Consider the following 12,733-nt stretch of genomic DNA (forward strand, 5'->3'; position numbering starts at 1 on the left):
GAAGGGGGCGGCAAGGGAGGAAAGGGGGGGTTGAAGGGGGGGTCTGTCTGGTGGATGTCACACTCGGCAAGTCACACGCGCTCCATTGCAATCGGACACAAGGCGGGAGGTGTTCCGTTTTTCCTTCAGCTCTCATCCGCCCGTCGGAGTTTCCTGCGTTTTTCGACTCGCTCAGGCAGCAGCAGGGCAAGTGGTCTCTTCTGAAGGTTGGCGCTGGTCGTTCCCCGAATACAGACAGTTTTGTGTTGCCCGCCAAGGATCACTCACCTTGGGGAGTGTGCAAACGGCCGTCGACCAAATGTACCCTTTCGAGTGGCTCTTCTCCTCGTTTACCTCCTCCGAACAATCAGAAGCACCAGAACCCACTCCTCCCACCCCACAACCACCCGCCCAATCCCTCCTCCGAACCTCCTTCCTCGCCACCCACAGCGCCTCCTACAACTCCACCATCGAACACCTCCTCCCCACGGAATACCCCCATCTCCACTCTCACACCTATCTCGACCACGCCGGCGCCACCCCCTACCCCTCCTCCATCCTCACCCAGCACACCCGCGACCTCCTCTCCTTCCCCTTCAGCAACCCGCACTCCGCCGGCAGCCCCTCAGCGTCCGCGACACAAGAACGCATCACTGCCGTCCGTGGGCAGGTGTTGCGGTATTTGAACGCGGATCCGGAGGAGTATGCGGTGGTGTTTACGAAGGGCGCGACGGACGCCGCGAGGATTGTTGGGGAGGGGGTGGATTGGGGAGGTGCGGGAGGGGAGTTTTGGTATTTGAGGGAGAGTCATACGAGTGTGGTGGGGATTCGGAGCGTGGTGGAGGATAGGGGTGGGCAAGGGAGGGCGAGGGTTATCACTGCAGAGAGTATCGATGCGTTCTTAAACGCCCCCAATGGACTGAGTGAGGGGGACGAGCACCGCCGCTTGGATACCACTCAATACAACCTCCTCGCCTTCCCCGCCCAATGCAACGCCACAGGCACCCGGTACCCCCTCAACTGGGTCACCAAGTTCCGCCGCCGTCGCCACAACACCAACACCCTCCCCTTCCTAACCCTCCTCGACGCGGCCTCCTACCTCTCCACCTCCTCCCTTGACCTCACAGCGCACCCAGCCGACTTCACCATCCTCTCCTTCTACAAAATCTTTGGCTTCCCAACCGGTCTCGGCGCGCTCATCATCCGGCGATCCGTCGCTCACCTGCTAAACAAATCTTATTTCGGCGGCGGGACGGTAAGCGCCATCAGCGTATCGGACGATCCACATTCCGCTTCCTGGCACGAACCGAAACAGGATGTGGCAGCCCGTTTCGAAGACGGCACCCTCCCTTTCCTCCAAATCCTCGCCCTCGCTCACGGTTTCACTTTCATCGAATCCACACTCGGCGGGATTACCCGCATCGGCACACACGCCCTCTGCCTCCGCGACTTCACACGCACCCACATGTCCCAACTCACACACCCACATACCACCACACCCTTGTGCGTCATCTACGAGTCCCCACCTACCCTGGGCAGGTCCCAGGGCCCCATCCTCTGCTTCAACCTCCTCACACCCACCGGCGCACCCATCAGCCCGACCTCCGTGCTACGACTCGCGGCCGTGCAAGGGATACATTTACGCGCCGGGTGTTTTTGTAACCCGGGAGCGTGTCAGCAGCATCTTTGCCTGACTCCCGCGGATGTACGGAGGAATCATGAGCTGCATGGGGTCGTGTGTGGAGGCGAGTACGATATCGTTGATGGAACATTCACTGGGTGTTTGCGGATTTCGTTCGGTGCTTGTTCGAGTTTTGGGGATGTTGAGAATTGGATACAGTTCCTCACCACCTACTACCTCTCCACACCGCCGACACCCTCACCCACCACGCCGCCGTCGTTGAAAATAACAATAACCTCCCTCCACCTCTACCCCATCAAATCCTGCGCCCCCTTCTCCCCGCCCTCCTGGCCCTTAACCCCAACAGGTCTCCACCTCGACCGCGCCTTCGCCCTCGTCGACGCACACAACACCCCCTTGACACTCAAACGATTCCCCGCGATGGCGAATATCCGCATCTTGGATATCGACCTAGTGAAGGGTGTTATGACTGTCAACGCCGGCGAGGAGCGGGGGGTGGAGATTGCGTTGTGCGAGAGTGGAGAGAGGACGGGAGAGGTGGGGGTTTGTACGCGGCGGGTTGGGGGGATCATGCAAGGCAAGGGGGATGTGGATGGGTATTTCTCAACGTTTTTGGGGGTGGAGTGTCGGCTTATGAGGTCTTCCAGTATATCACCGCCACAACGATCCGAGTCGGCGACGACACAACACCAAAAATCGTTCGCAAACACCTCGCCCTTGCTCATTACCACCCGCGCCTCCTTCGACACCCTACACGCCCAACTCCCCGCTGCCGTACGGGCAAAGGGGTCGGTGACACCCGCGGCGATGCGGGCGAATATCATCCTCAGCGGCGTCGCGGCATGGGGCGAAGACGCCTTCCTCAACAAAACATTACACATCACGAATCCGAATCAGCACAAGGTGGAAATTGGGGTTACGGCCCACTGCACGCGCTGCGCGATTGTGAATGTGGATAATGAGGGCGCCGTGGGGAGGGAGCCGTATAGCACATTGGGGAGGGTGAGGAGGATAGAGGGTTTTGGGGTCTGTTTTGGGGTGTTGGGTGGGGTTAGAGCGGGTGGGTTTCTACGGGTGGGGGATGTGGTGGAGGTCGGGGAGTAGGCCAATGGGTGTAGAGTAGAGTTCTTTGAAAGATATGTAGATTTTTGGATGTGTGTTGCATTTTTGGGCGGAGATACGCCGAGATGGGTGACTTGCGACTTGTCGACCGTAGTGCAAGGAGCGTGGGGTGGACTTGCGGCACTTACTGTAGGTAATTCAAGAGGGAAGTTGTCTGGTAGTAGGGGTCCGCCACGTAAGGAATATGAGATTAGTTGTGTCCCGGAAAATCTCACCTGTTGCTTCGCCTTCGAGATGCCCGAATCCTCAAGAGGGGGACGCAGCACCAGCGTCTCTCAACCTCACTCAGGCTGGCAAGTCAACCCACCTGCAGACGGTCTCCATGATCTCGGCGGTGTGTCAGAACCCAATCTATCTATGGCTGACCTTCTGTTGGAAGACAGCAACTCTCCCCACAACAAACATCGGGCCCCTACGCGGATGTCGATGTGGTCGACTCAAAGTAGCTTTTATTCATTCAAGTGATATCATGCGACAAGTTCACTCAGAGGCATCCAACCCCCCTTCACAGTCGCTTTCGGCCGTCCCCCAACGCGACAGTGTCTACAAAGAAAACATTAACGTTAACATCCATCTCTCCCACATAAACAACATCACCCCAGTACTCACCCAACAACCCACTCCCTCTCCTCCTCCTCCGGCACCCTCATCACCTCCCCCCCATAACCCCTAATCACCTCATCCTTCGGATCGTAATACCCATCGCCCACATCAAACGTATCAGCAGGAATCTCCCGCGGCCCATTCACGTCGTTGCTCAGCTGCGGCTCGCCGGGGAGGAACCCGTTCACGCGCTCGGAGTAGAAACGGCGGTCGGGGGGCGTGCAGTAGTCCCAGGTGGTGGGGGTGTAGGTTAGGCCGTCGTGGAATGTGTAGGTGCCCTAGTGGGAGAGGGGATGTACGTTGTGAGAGTGGTGGATGGATTAACGGGATCCAGGGGCACGGATGTACCTCGACCGCGCGCCCGTTGTCCCAGGATGCGTCGTATTTGCCGCCGTGCGTGAAATGGATGGTGCCTGTTCCGTGAAACCTGCATCACGAGGCGACAGGGAGATATATCCAATAGCCGTCAGACACTCCCACATCTTGAAAGTACTGCAACCCGCATCCACAAGCCCCAACTTTCCGGCTTGGTTGTACCTACTGGCCGTCTTTGAACTCCCCAATGTAAACATTCCCATCCGGAAACGTGTACTTCCCCCGTCCTTCTATCCTAAAGCGGCAAAACAGCATGTGAGTATTCAAAGCCGGTGGGATAAGGCATGCAGAAACCCAGGCGTCCATCTTTACCTTTCATTGACGACTTCAGCCTCAAAAGGCGAGCCTGCAAATGCCATGTCCGCAAGATGTGCTAGCCAGAGGATATGGATCGACGTCGGTTAAGTATTCACGCTGCGATGAGGGGTATCTGTCCGAAAAAGAGTCTCCCACACTCTGCGCAGACGCCGCTTAAGGTTATTTTGAACGCGACGGCGGTGTGTCTGGGACGAACTTTTACAGAGAAAGAGAACTTTGGCAGATTCGAGAAACCCCACGTGGTGATCCGTTACATGATATCTGCATGAAATGCAGACGGAGTCCATCCAACAGTCAAGAGAGGTTTGGCACTGAGGCTACGCTCCAAATGGACGAGCCGTGACCCCCTTTCCCAGATGCCGTTTCTCAAAGTGGGGCGTTGGAAGAGACATTCTTGCGTAGTTTCTCTCTGTTCTGCCTAACCTACTCATAACCTATGACATCAATCCTGATACCCATCTCCAAGCGCATTGCATTAATAGGACTGCGGGCGTCGCTCAAATCATTGCATGTAGTTAAAGCTCCCTGTTGCCGCCAATTGACAGCGCCTTCGGAGACGGGAAGACGGGAGCTGCTGACATAAGAGAGTGTGAGTCACCGATGCCGTCAGTCGCCCTGCCCTCGTCGCCGCCCTTCTTTTTTCACACTCCAAACCAACTTCTTGCTGAAAAGAAAGGTCATCCGTCGCACAGGCTGCCTGAGCGAACCTCGGTCACATCTCCTCCCCAGCTACTCAGCCCGCACTCGCCCTCGTGGGATTCCGGAAAAGACCTCTCCATTGCGCAGACACTCCCGACTCCCATCACTATCACTCCTCCACAAAATGACAACCGCTGAGGTACACTGACATCCAGCATAACTGGGCCCCTAGATGTTAACCCTCTCCTTGCATCGCACAGTCCCAAGACCCCACAACATCCCCCACCCAAGACTCATCCGCCCTGTCCGCTCTCGCCTCCCTAGCCCAATCAGTCGCGGACCAGACGGGGCTGTTGGTGCTTGACTTGCAGAATGGGAATACTCTCGCTGTAAGGCTTTCAGTCATACAAAGGGCCTCCACCGGGTCTGCGCTACGGTTATACTGATGAAGTTTGTGTTTCTCCAGGCATCCGGCGACCTAGCCGACGACCCACCCACCGCCAAAGACATCTTCACGATCGTCCGGGACGCTATCGCCTTGAGCAAAACGGGCGCGCAAACCGCTGCGGAGAACGACGAGGACGGAGGGTCGGAATTTGTGCGCGTTACTGGTGAGATAGATTGTGGGTGTTATCTTGTGGTGTATGGGGTGTGGGTGACTCATTCCTTTTTTTTGGGTAGTGGGCTTGGGAGGGCAGGAGCTTGTTGTTACGGCTGATGAGCGGTTTGTGTATGCTGTTAAGAAGAGTAGGGGGTGAATTAGGGGTCGGTGGGTGAGGAAGGGATTGCCGGCGTCAATATGGCCGTGGACGTGAGGATCACTGTGCATGCGATTATAGGTGCGGAGGGAGATTTGTCGGCATGCGACGTGGTGCCGGTGCCAAACTCAAAGGTGTGAACCAACCCACCCAGAGATGGACTGAAAGGAAAGACCGGCAAGACCCCCACGGCAGCCGTGGTCGTCGTTCCGGTCTGAATTCATGAACGCAATCCCGAAACGAAGCGTTTGTGCGGCTCACACAGCGCAATGCGAGTCGCAAAAGCGAAAACGAAACCTGGGGGAAAGGAGAAAAAACGCATTCATTTTTCTCCCTTTTGTGCCGTGCCTACTTGGGATTGCGCGTCAAACCGCAGAAATGTGGCAGTCTCCGCGAACGTGGCTTTGCTACGGAATGCAGGCGTCGAAGAATATCAAGAGAGATTTCCGACGGGGAATTGCAGCAACCGGAACGACGGAGCGGGCGTTTGTCTGCGCGGAGTTCCATATAGCGTCAACAATGCAAAACGGAGGGTGGGCGCTTGGGAAGAGCTGGGTTTTAATGTAGAGTTTTCTGAGAGTCTGTGGTTTGTTATTGTGGGTGGGCATATAGCCTTGACTAAATGCGATTTCTTTACGGAAAGCATGGATGCAAGTCGTGCTCCTGCGTATGGCGGGGATGAATCGCTATTTCTTGTTACTTCTTGTACAGACAGGATGGGTCGCTGATGCAAGGTAATGCCAGGAAGATCAATGTGCATTCGCTACCAAAGAAGAAGAATACAAGTACATACGCCTAAACGACAGGTGGGCGGGGGCTTGTGAGTATCTCTTTCGTTTGCCCACGCCCGGCTTGCAGCGCTTCTGCGATTGCCCTCTTCTCCTTATCGAGAGCGTCCTCGGCTTTTTTGACCTCTTCATCGATGAAAGCCCGCTCTTCCTCATGGGACTACCAAAATGTATGCGTCGTCCTGCTCATCGTCACCCGCCCTGATCACCTTCCAATGGAAGTGCCCATACCCTGTGTCATGTGTCCATTGCCAAGATAGAGCTCTGTCACAGGTATCGCAAACAGTTGTGTATCATGTGTGTGGGCGCCCCTTTTTATAGTAAAGATCGAACCGTGGAGCAGAGACAACTGTCAACCCTTCCATATCTGAGTCCTCCAGCATCCTCTTGTAGGCAGGAATCTGAGTAATGGAACCCTTGTTCCACTCAAGCTTGCGCTCACTCGGGGTCCCCGCCCACTTGAGCAATTTGGCAAGCCGTTGCTCGATTTGTTCCCGCCTTCCTTTTAGCCGACCGGATTCTGCGGTCATCGGAATGGGATTCCCAACTGCTGCAGCGTTTCGCTCGAGCTGACGGATCGATTCCATTGCGTTGTCCAATACTTGAGCATACTTCCGCAGCGACTGTTCTTGTTCCTGGGTTGGCAAAAGAGAGAACGCATTACAGATGTGCAATTGTCACCACCCACCACCCTTGCGAGTTTGCAAGATATCTTATGTGAGAGGGCACTCTACACTCACCGGCAACATCTCCTGGTTTGCGTGATTGACGATCCTGTCGTTTTCTAGGATGGCTGCCGCGTGGGCAGCTCGCAGTTCATGTTCCAATACTTTGGATACTTCGATACTGCTCTTTTCCGTTGAACGCACAGCATCTAAAGCAGATGGTATATCAGAAGCTACAGTTTGGTTGAGGTTGACAAGAGATAGATCTCGCACTTACCAACCAATGGGCCACCTCTGGGGACTCCTGCATTTTCTTCGCCAAGGTCAACGTCGTCCTCATCTTCGCCGAGTGTAGATGCTCGGACCACCTGATCTTCCGATGGCTCATTGCTCTCCGGCTTCGGGATATCAGGGTAACGATCGCGAAGGTGCAGGTATCTGGGAGCGCAAAAGATGTTACTCGTAAGCACACAACAGCGACTCCAAACCCCGTAGACCACCGGACTTACAAGATTTCGAGTTGTGCGGTCTGCCGGTAGACGTTCGCAGGTGCGACGATAACCCCGGCCAAGGACACCATCAAAAAGGCATAGTAACTGCCCTTCCGCCGCATAGTCTCAAAGAGCCTTGATGATATCGCGTGTGGCCTGATCGATTTTCACTTCATCATCCGAGGAGATGGAGGGCGTGACGGGATTGATACCCCCTGTGGCAGATGGTGTTGTGGGAGACTTCGCCAATGCCCGGTATGATGCGCAAGCTCGCGAGGAGGCAATGTCTCATATTGGGGAATGTAATCCACCCTTGACACCTCTGACGGAAGCGGCTGAAACGCAGATCCAGACTATTGAGGACGGCCGCGCGGTTGATGAGGGGCCCAGCGAGATCGTAACATCGGTCTTCCTCTCCCGACGCCCCATATCGCCATCTTCTTTCTCTGATTCCACCCCGAGCTGGGATAGACATGCCCTCTTCGGTGTTCACACATGTCCGACACATCACACTCTGGGACGATAACGTGATGGGTCGGACATATGTGAACTTCCGCACATAGATATCCAATAAATCCTCAACGTGTCGGAGGAGGGGGTATTTCCCAATGCTGTGCAGGCGGCGAACTGGAATAAGACGATCAATGTCGCTTGGTCTTGAATGGTTTTGATCAAGTTCGCCATTGGAAGATAGCCTCCCCCGTCAGGGTGTTGAAAGTAAGCCCCTTTTGTCGTTCAAATTGACCAAAACGGGAAGCAAGCGAGGATGATCAATGGGTCAACTCTGCCCTCCGAAAGGCTCGCTTCAGCAAGTCACTGATCTTCTGGTCGGAGCGCATGGCAGCGATTTGGGCCTCGAGAGTTGCAACGTGCGCCGCCAATTTCGCTATGTCGGTGTCCTTCTCTTGTGAATCCTCCACGAGATGCGCATTGAGTTCATTAACGGTTGCCTCCAGTTTCTCCTTCTCCTCTCTTTCTCGCCGGTACACGCCGAGCGCTTCGGACACTCGGAGCTTGGAGTGTTCCGCTTTTGCCAGAAGTTGCTTTTCCAGTGTATCTTTAACCTTCGCGAGCTCGACGTGATCTCCACATGGAAGCGGCGCTTGTGCATTCCAAGTTTGATGTCGCAGGGATTCTTGTAATGCACATTTGGCAGGACTTGTGGGTCGTGCAGCGTCTACCGCAGCTTGCGTCTCGATCATCTCCGATCGCATCCGATTGTACTCTGTCTGTAATGCAAGGAACTCTCCGACGTAGCTCGGGCACGCATAAAAATAAAGTGGACTTCTTTGTTAAAACAACCGTTGCTCTTCGGGCGTTGGTTTGATCCCTTCATCATCCCCACTATTATCTTCCAATCGTGATAAATCATCGACTTGCTCGGTCACTGTCAACGACGAATCGGTACGAGAGAGCGTGTGTCAGGAGCAGTGGAGATGGCGGAGACAGTTTGTCTCGGAGACAATGATGAACTCACCCTCACGCAAATGCGTATTCCTCCTCCTCCCACAACTCGGAGCCCGCTGTCTCGTCGCCACCAGATGTAGATCCGTATGACAACACGGACTCCGAGTGTGGGAGGCTCTCCATCGACATATACTCCTCGTCATCATCATCGGCGTCGTCGGAGGCGGGTGTAAAAGCCTGCCCCGTCTCTGCCTTCTGCTTCGCAGCTGCCAGGCGCGCTCGGTGGGCGTCGAAGAGGGGCGTAGTGTGCGCCATCATCGCCTGGCGTGTGGTTGAACCGCACGTCTCCTTCACCAGCTTTCCCAACGCCCGCCAGTGTCCCTCCTCCTCCTCAAGTGTGGCCAGCTCCTCTTGCGCCATTTCGGCTGCGTCATACCCCTCCTCGTCCTTGTCGCCGGTCGTGGGGGTGGGCGCTGCTGCTGCTGCTGCTGCGGCTGCTACCCCTGCGATGGCGGCGGCGCGGGTGGGGCGGGTGGGCCGCGGGTGGGGCGGGTGGGCATGGGGGCAGGGTTGAGGAGGGCGGAGATTGGGATGGGGTTGGGGATTGGGGCGGGGTTAAGGAGGCTGGTGATCGCGAGGGGGTTGGGGATAGGGGCGGTGGGAGCGGCAGCGGCGACGGGAGGGTGGGGGGTGGAGACTGGGGGCTGGGGGGCGGAGACGGGGGGCTGGGGGGCGGCGACAGGGGGAGCGGCGGCAGAGACGGGGGCTGGGCGGTGGAGACGGGGGTTGGGATGGTGGGAGGGCGGGGCGGGAGGTGAAGGGTGAGGCGCGTGGTGGCTTGGGCGGGTGCGGGGAGGTGGTTGAGGGGACGACGGGTTTGCCCGGGAGGGCAGCGATGGCATCAAGATACGCCTGGGCGCGCCCACACTTATTGCAGGCAGCCCGGGCTGTCTTGATGTTGTTGACAATGCCCGTACGCCACGCAGCTCCCAGTCTACGCCACTTGTTGAGCACTCTGTCGTTTTCAAGAGTCATGGCAATTGTGCTTCTCTGCAGCTCCTTGACCATGAGTGCTGAGACTTCAAGGGATGCTGGCTCCTTTGCCCGTATAGAGACTGGAGCAAGTCAACATTGTGTCAGACCTTTGATCCTCTTGCAGACACGGACATTTACAGAGGACCATAGCAGCTGAAGCGCTCGGTTTCTGAGTAGAGAACTGCCCGCCCTAAGTCGCTCTCATCGTCATCCTCGTCCAATGTGGATGCCCTCATCACCTCCACATCCTCAGCTTCATCACTGTCATCATCGTTGCTGTCGTTGTTGCGAGCCTTGGGTGCGACGACGTTGAGGTGGGGAGGTGGGACGGGAGACCGGGGGGGGGGGGGGGGGGGGGACGCGGGGCGCTTTCCACTGCGGCTACGCAGCCCGAACGCAACCAGCAGTCAGTCCGCTTGATGCCAGCTTCACCTCCCCTTCGCCCCTCTCCAATAAGACGTCCATTCATGTGTGTGCCTCCGTACGCCACGGTGCGTAATCATGGAGCAGAGAAATACTCGATGGTCGCTGAGCCGAGGAGGCCTGGATTGATGAGGACCGTGGTGAAGAGCATCCGCTGATATGCGGTACAAATAATGATACAGTGTTCTTGCGGCCCGATTGCCTGGCAGATCCGCGTGTGTTCCAAGCGCCATTCGTCTTCCAGCGACTTCCTGAGCCCCTTCCAATACACCCAAAAGCTGAAGAGGCTCAGCCTGCGAATCTCCGACGCCTTTCCGTACAGGAAAAGGGCGTCCAGTATTGCGGTCAGATCGTCCGTGAAGGCTTCCGATCGCTGTGTTGGCTTGATCGCCGTGTACTCAAATAACCCCTCCAGCTCCTCCTCTCTGTCTTTCAACCTCGTTTGAAGACTGGCGCTAAACAACTCGAGTTCTTCGATCGTCTGTGGGGCTGGGGGTAGATCTTCGGCGTTGTCGTCCTGCGCCGACTGCTTGCCCTTCCCCGTGTCTTCAGCGCGCTCGGCCGCGAGCTTTTCCTTGAGCCCCCACGTGGCGACGATGTTTCGAACACGGCGGCCATTCAGCGCCCTCATCCAGGTTACCCGCTGTCGTCGCCGGTCATTCGGAGACCGACCTCGAGGGTCATTGTCGTAATCAACAAAGCCCCGCGGCCCGAAGGTCTCATGCAATCGAGTTTGTCCGGCAGCCGCTTGACCTTCCGTTGTCACCCAGAGGACTGCAACGTTCTCAATAGTCTTGAGCTCCGAGGCCCAAGCCATCTCCACTTGAAGTTGCATACGAAAGAAGTGCCCGTATCCGGTTGGGGAGGGATTGTTGTTGTGAAGGAAGGTCGTTGCCATCACTGCGCGCTTTTCCGCAACCTCCTCGTCTTCGGAATAATGGTACAAGTCAGGCAAAACGGCCGACGTTGCGCTCAATTCGGCCACCGATAGTCCGAAGAGCCATGTTTGCATTGCGGATGTTACTCGCAGGGACAAGCCTTGGTTTGGCATTGACGCCGCATGGTTACTTTCCAGATATGCCTGCACCCCGTGATTTTGAATGTGGCCAGCTCGTCGCTGCATTGCCAGTGCACAGGGGTATTCCGTTCCCATTCCACAATCCGGCGCACCATTTCGTCCCACCCCTCGATTTTCTCCTTCTTCACATGGACCGTGGTGCCTGCGATAGTCTTGAGGACTTCCGTTGTGGTAATGGTTTCCTCTGGTCGTGGGTGTGGTGATGGGTTGGGGGGTGCAGGGCGGTCGTATGGTTTTGGCCGGTGGTGGGAGCTGCCTGTGTTTGATGGGATCGCATAAATGAAGCGTCCGCCTATAGAAAAGCCCTCCTGGTCCTTGAACAGTGCTCACCTTGAGACCTTGTACCAACATCGACATCTAACGATGCAACTCGCCTAGATTCCACCAATACCAGCTTTGCCATGGCGAGGCAGGTCATGATCGTTTTGCGGTCCTGTGGAAGGCTTCCTGGATCCAGTTGTAGCATTGCGGCCGTATGGGTACACATCCCGTCTTGTGTTGTGGAACTCGTTACTTTATTCCCCTTCACACACACCACTCGTTTTATAGACATTCGATCGGACGGTCTGCACACACACACAACCAGCTCTCTATCTGCAGAGAAGAAAAGGGGTACGGTAACTATAAAAAGGAAGCTGTGGCTGAAACTGGTTGTTTACAACACTCCCTCTCAGACTGCAGATCGAATTCAGTCGCAGTCACTGTCGCAGTCGCAGTCATCGTCGCAGTCGCTCTGCATTCTGATCCCATGGAACGTTCCGCTCTCAACTTCCGCGATCGATGGAGACAGCCCGGAATAGGGGCAGCCTCGCGATTCGCTCTTCTCGACTTCCCAATCGCTTGAGGTGCAGCCTGGATTTGGGCACTCGCGGTACGCTCTCTCGACTTCCCAATCGCTTGAGGTGCAGCCTGGATTTGGGCACTCGCGGTACGCTCTCTCGACTTCCGTCATCGCTTCGCCATCGTAGTCGTGGATGCCTCGGTAAAAACCTCTCCCAGGTGTAAAAACCTCCGTGAGGAAAAAAAAATGGATCCTGGGAGTAGGAAAAGAGCGCATCGTCGTATCAGGCAACATCGGCTTTTCGGCGCAATCCTAGAGCGTGAACAAACTTCCAGTGTTTGTTTTCATCGAGTGACTTGGTAAATATATCCGCAACGTTGTCGTGCGTATTGATCTGAGTGACGTTCATTGTTTTCGCATTCTCTTGACGGATATAGGCATAAACTTTGGGCTCGATGTGCTTGGTTCTGTTGCCTTTAATGAAGCCGTTGGCGATTTGGATGATGCATGGGGAGTTATCTTCGAATATCATTGTTCGTTCATGGCAGGTGTCGCCTCTTCTCGTCGTAGATTCCACATGGTTGATCATCATCCGCAACCAAATGGCTTCCCGGGTTGCTTCATGTAGG

General features: G+C 55.9%; 6 protein-coding genes across 6 annotated transcripts; 2 read left to right on the top strand and 4 right to left on the bottom strand.

Moving 5' to 3' along the window:
• Positions 1 to 96: 96 nt before the first annotated feature.
• Positions 97 to 2,876, top strand: EV422DRAFT_578034 (pyridoxal phosphate-dependent transferase; the record flags this gene model as incomplete). Its single annotated transcript, XM_053073275.1, has 2 exons — positions 97 to 2,623; positions 2,838 to 2,876. Exons 1-2 carry the CDS (start codon positions 299 to 301, stop codon positions 2,874 to 2,876), a joined length of 2,364 nt encoding a protein of 787 aa, XP_052926240.1. The 5' UTR covers positions 97 to 298.
• A 472-nt stretch (positions 2,877 to 3,348) lies between these two features.
• EV422DRAFT_505850 (uncharacterized protein) lies at positions 3,349 to 4,080 on the bottom strand (the record flags this gene model as incomplete). Its single annotated transcript, XM_053068517.1, has 4 exons — positions 3,349 to 3,624; positions 3,695 to 3,773; positions 3,888 to 3,956; positions 4,034 to 4,080. 4 exons carry the CDS (start codon positions 4,078 to 4,080, stop codon positions 3,349 to 3,351), a joined length of 471 nt encoding a protein of 156 aa, XP_052926241.1.
• Positions 4,081 to 6,388: 2,308 nt separating this feature from the next.
• Positions 6,389 to 7,826, bottom strand: EV422DRAFT_430468 (uncharacterized protein). The gene is made up of 4 exons (XM_053067165.1): positions 7,399 to 7,826; positions 7,167 to 7,327; positions 6,965 to 7,098; positions 6,389 to 6,859 (listed from the first exon to the last, which is right to left on the bottom strand). The coding sequence occupies exons 1-4, from the start codon at positions 7,500 to 7,502 to the stop codon at positions 6,518 to 6,520; spliced, it is 741 nt and encodes a 246-aa protein (XP_052926242.1). The 5' UTR covers positions 7,503 to 7,826; the 3' UTR covers positions 6,389 to 6,517.
• Positions 7,827 to 8,150: 324 nt separating this feature from the next.
• EV422DRAFT_578038 (uncharacterized protein) lies at positions 8,151 to 9,207 on the bottom strand (the record flags this gene model as incomplete). Its single annotated transcript, XM_053073276.1, has 2 exons — positions 8,151 to 8,637; positions 8,864 to 9,207. The coding sequence occupies 2 exons, from the start codon at positions 9,205 to 9,207 to the stop codon at positions 8,151 to 8,153; spliced, it is 831 nt and encodes a 276-aa protein (XP_052926243.1).
• A 359-nt stretch (positions 9,208 to 9,566) lies between these two features.
• EV422DRAFT_526815 (uncharacterized protein) lies at positions 9,567 to 10,161 on the top strand. Its single transcript, XM_053070173.1, has one exon. The coding sequence runs from the start codon at positions 9,683 to 9,685 to the stop codon at positions 9,977 to 9,979; it is 297 nt and encodes a 98-aa protein (XP_052926244.1). The 5' UTR covers positions 9,567 to 9,682; the 3' UTR covers positions 9,980 to 10,161.
• A 15-nt stretch (positions 10,162 to 10,176) lies between these two features.
• On the bottom strand, positions 10,177 to 11,894 carry EV422DRAFT_526817 (uncharacterized protein). Its single transcript, XM_053070174.1, has one exon. It carries the CDS (start codon positions 11,678 to 11,680, stop codon positions 10,322 to 10,324), a length of 1,359 nt encoding a protein of 452 aa, XP_052926245.1. The 5' UTR covers positions 11,681 to 11,894; the 3' UTR covers positions 10,177 to 10,321.
• Positions 11,895 to 12,733: the final 839 nt, after the last annotated feature.

Source organism: Fimicolochytrium jonesii (genome assembly GCF_025526975.1).
Source record: "Fimicolochytrium jonesii strain JEL569 chromosome Unknown EV422scaffold_9, whole genome shotgun sequence".
NCBI classification, from domain to species: Eukaryota; Fungi; Chytridiomycota; class Chytridiomycetes; order Spizellomycetales; family Powellomycetaceae; genus Fimicolochytrium; species Fimicolochytrium jonesii.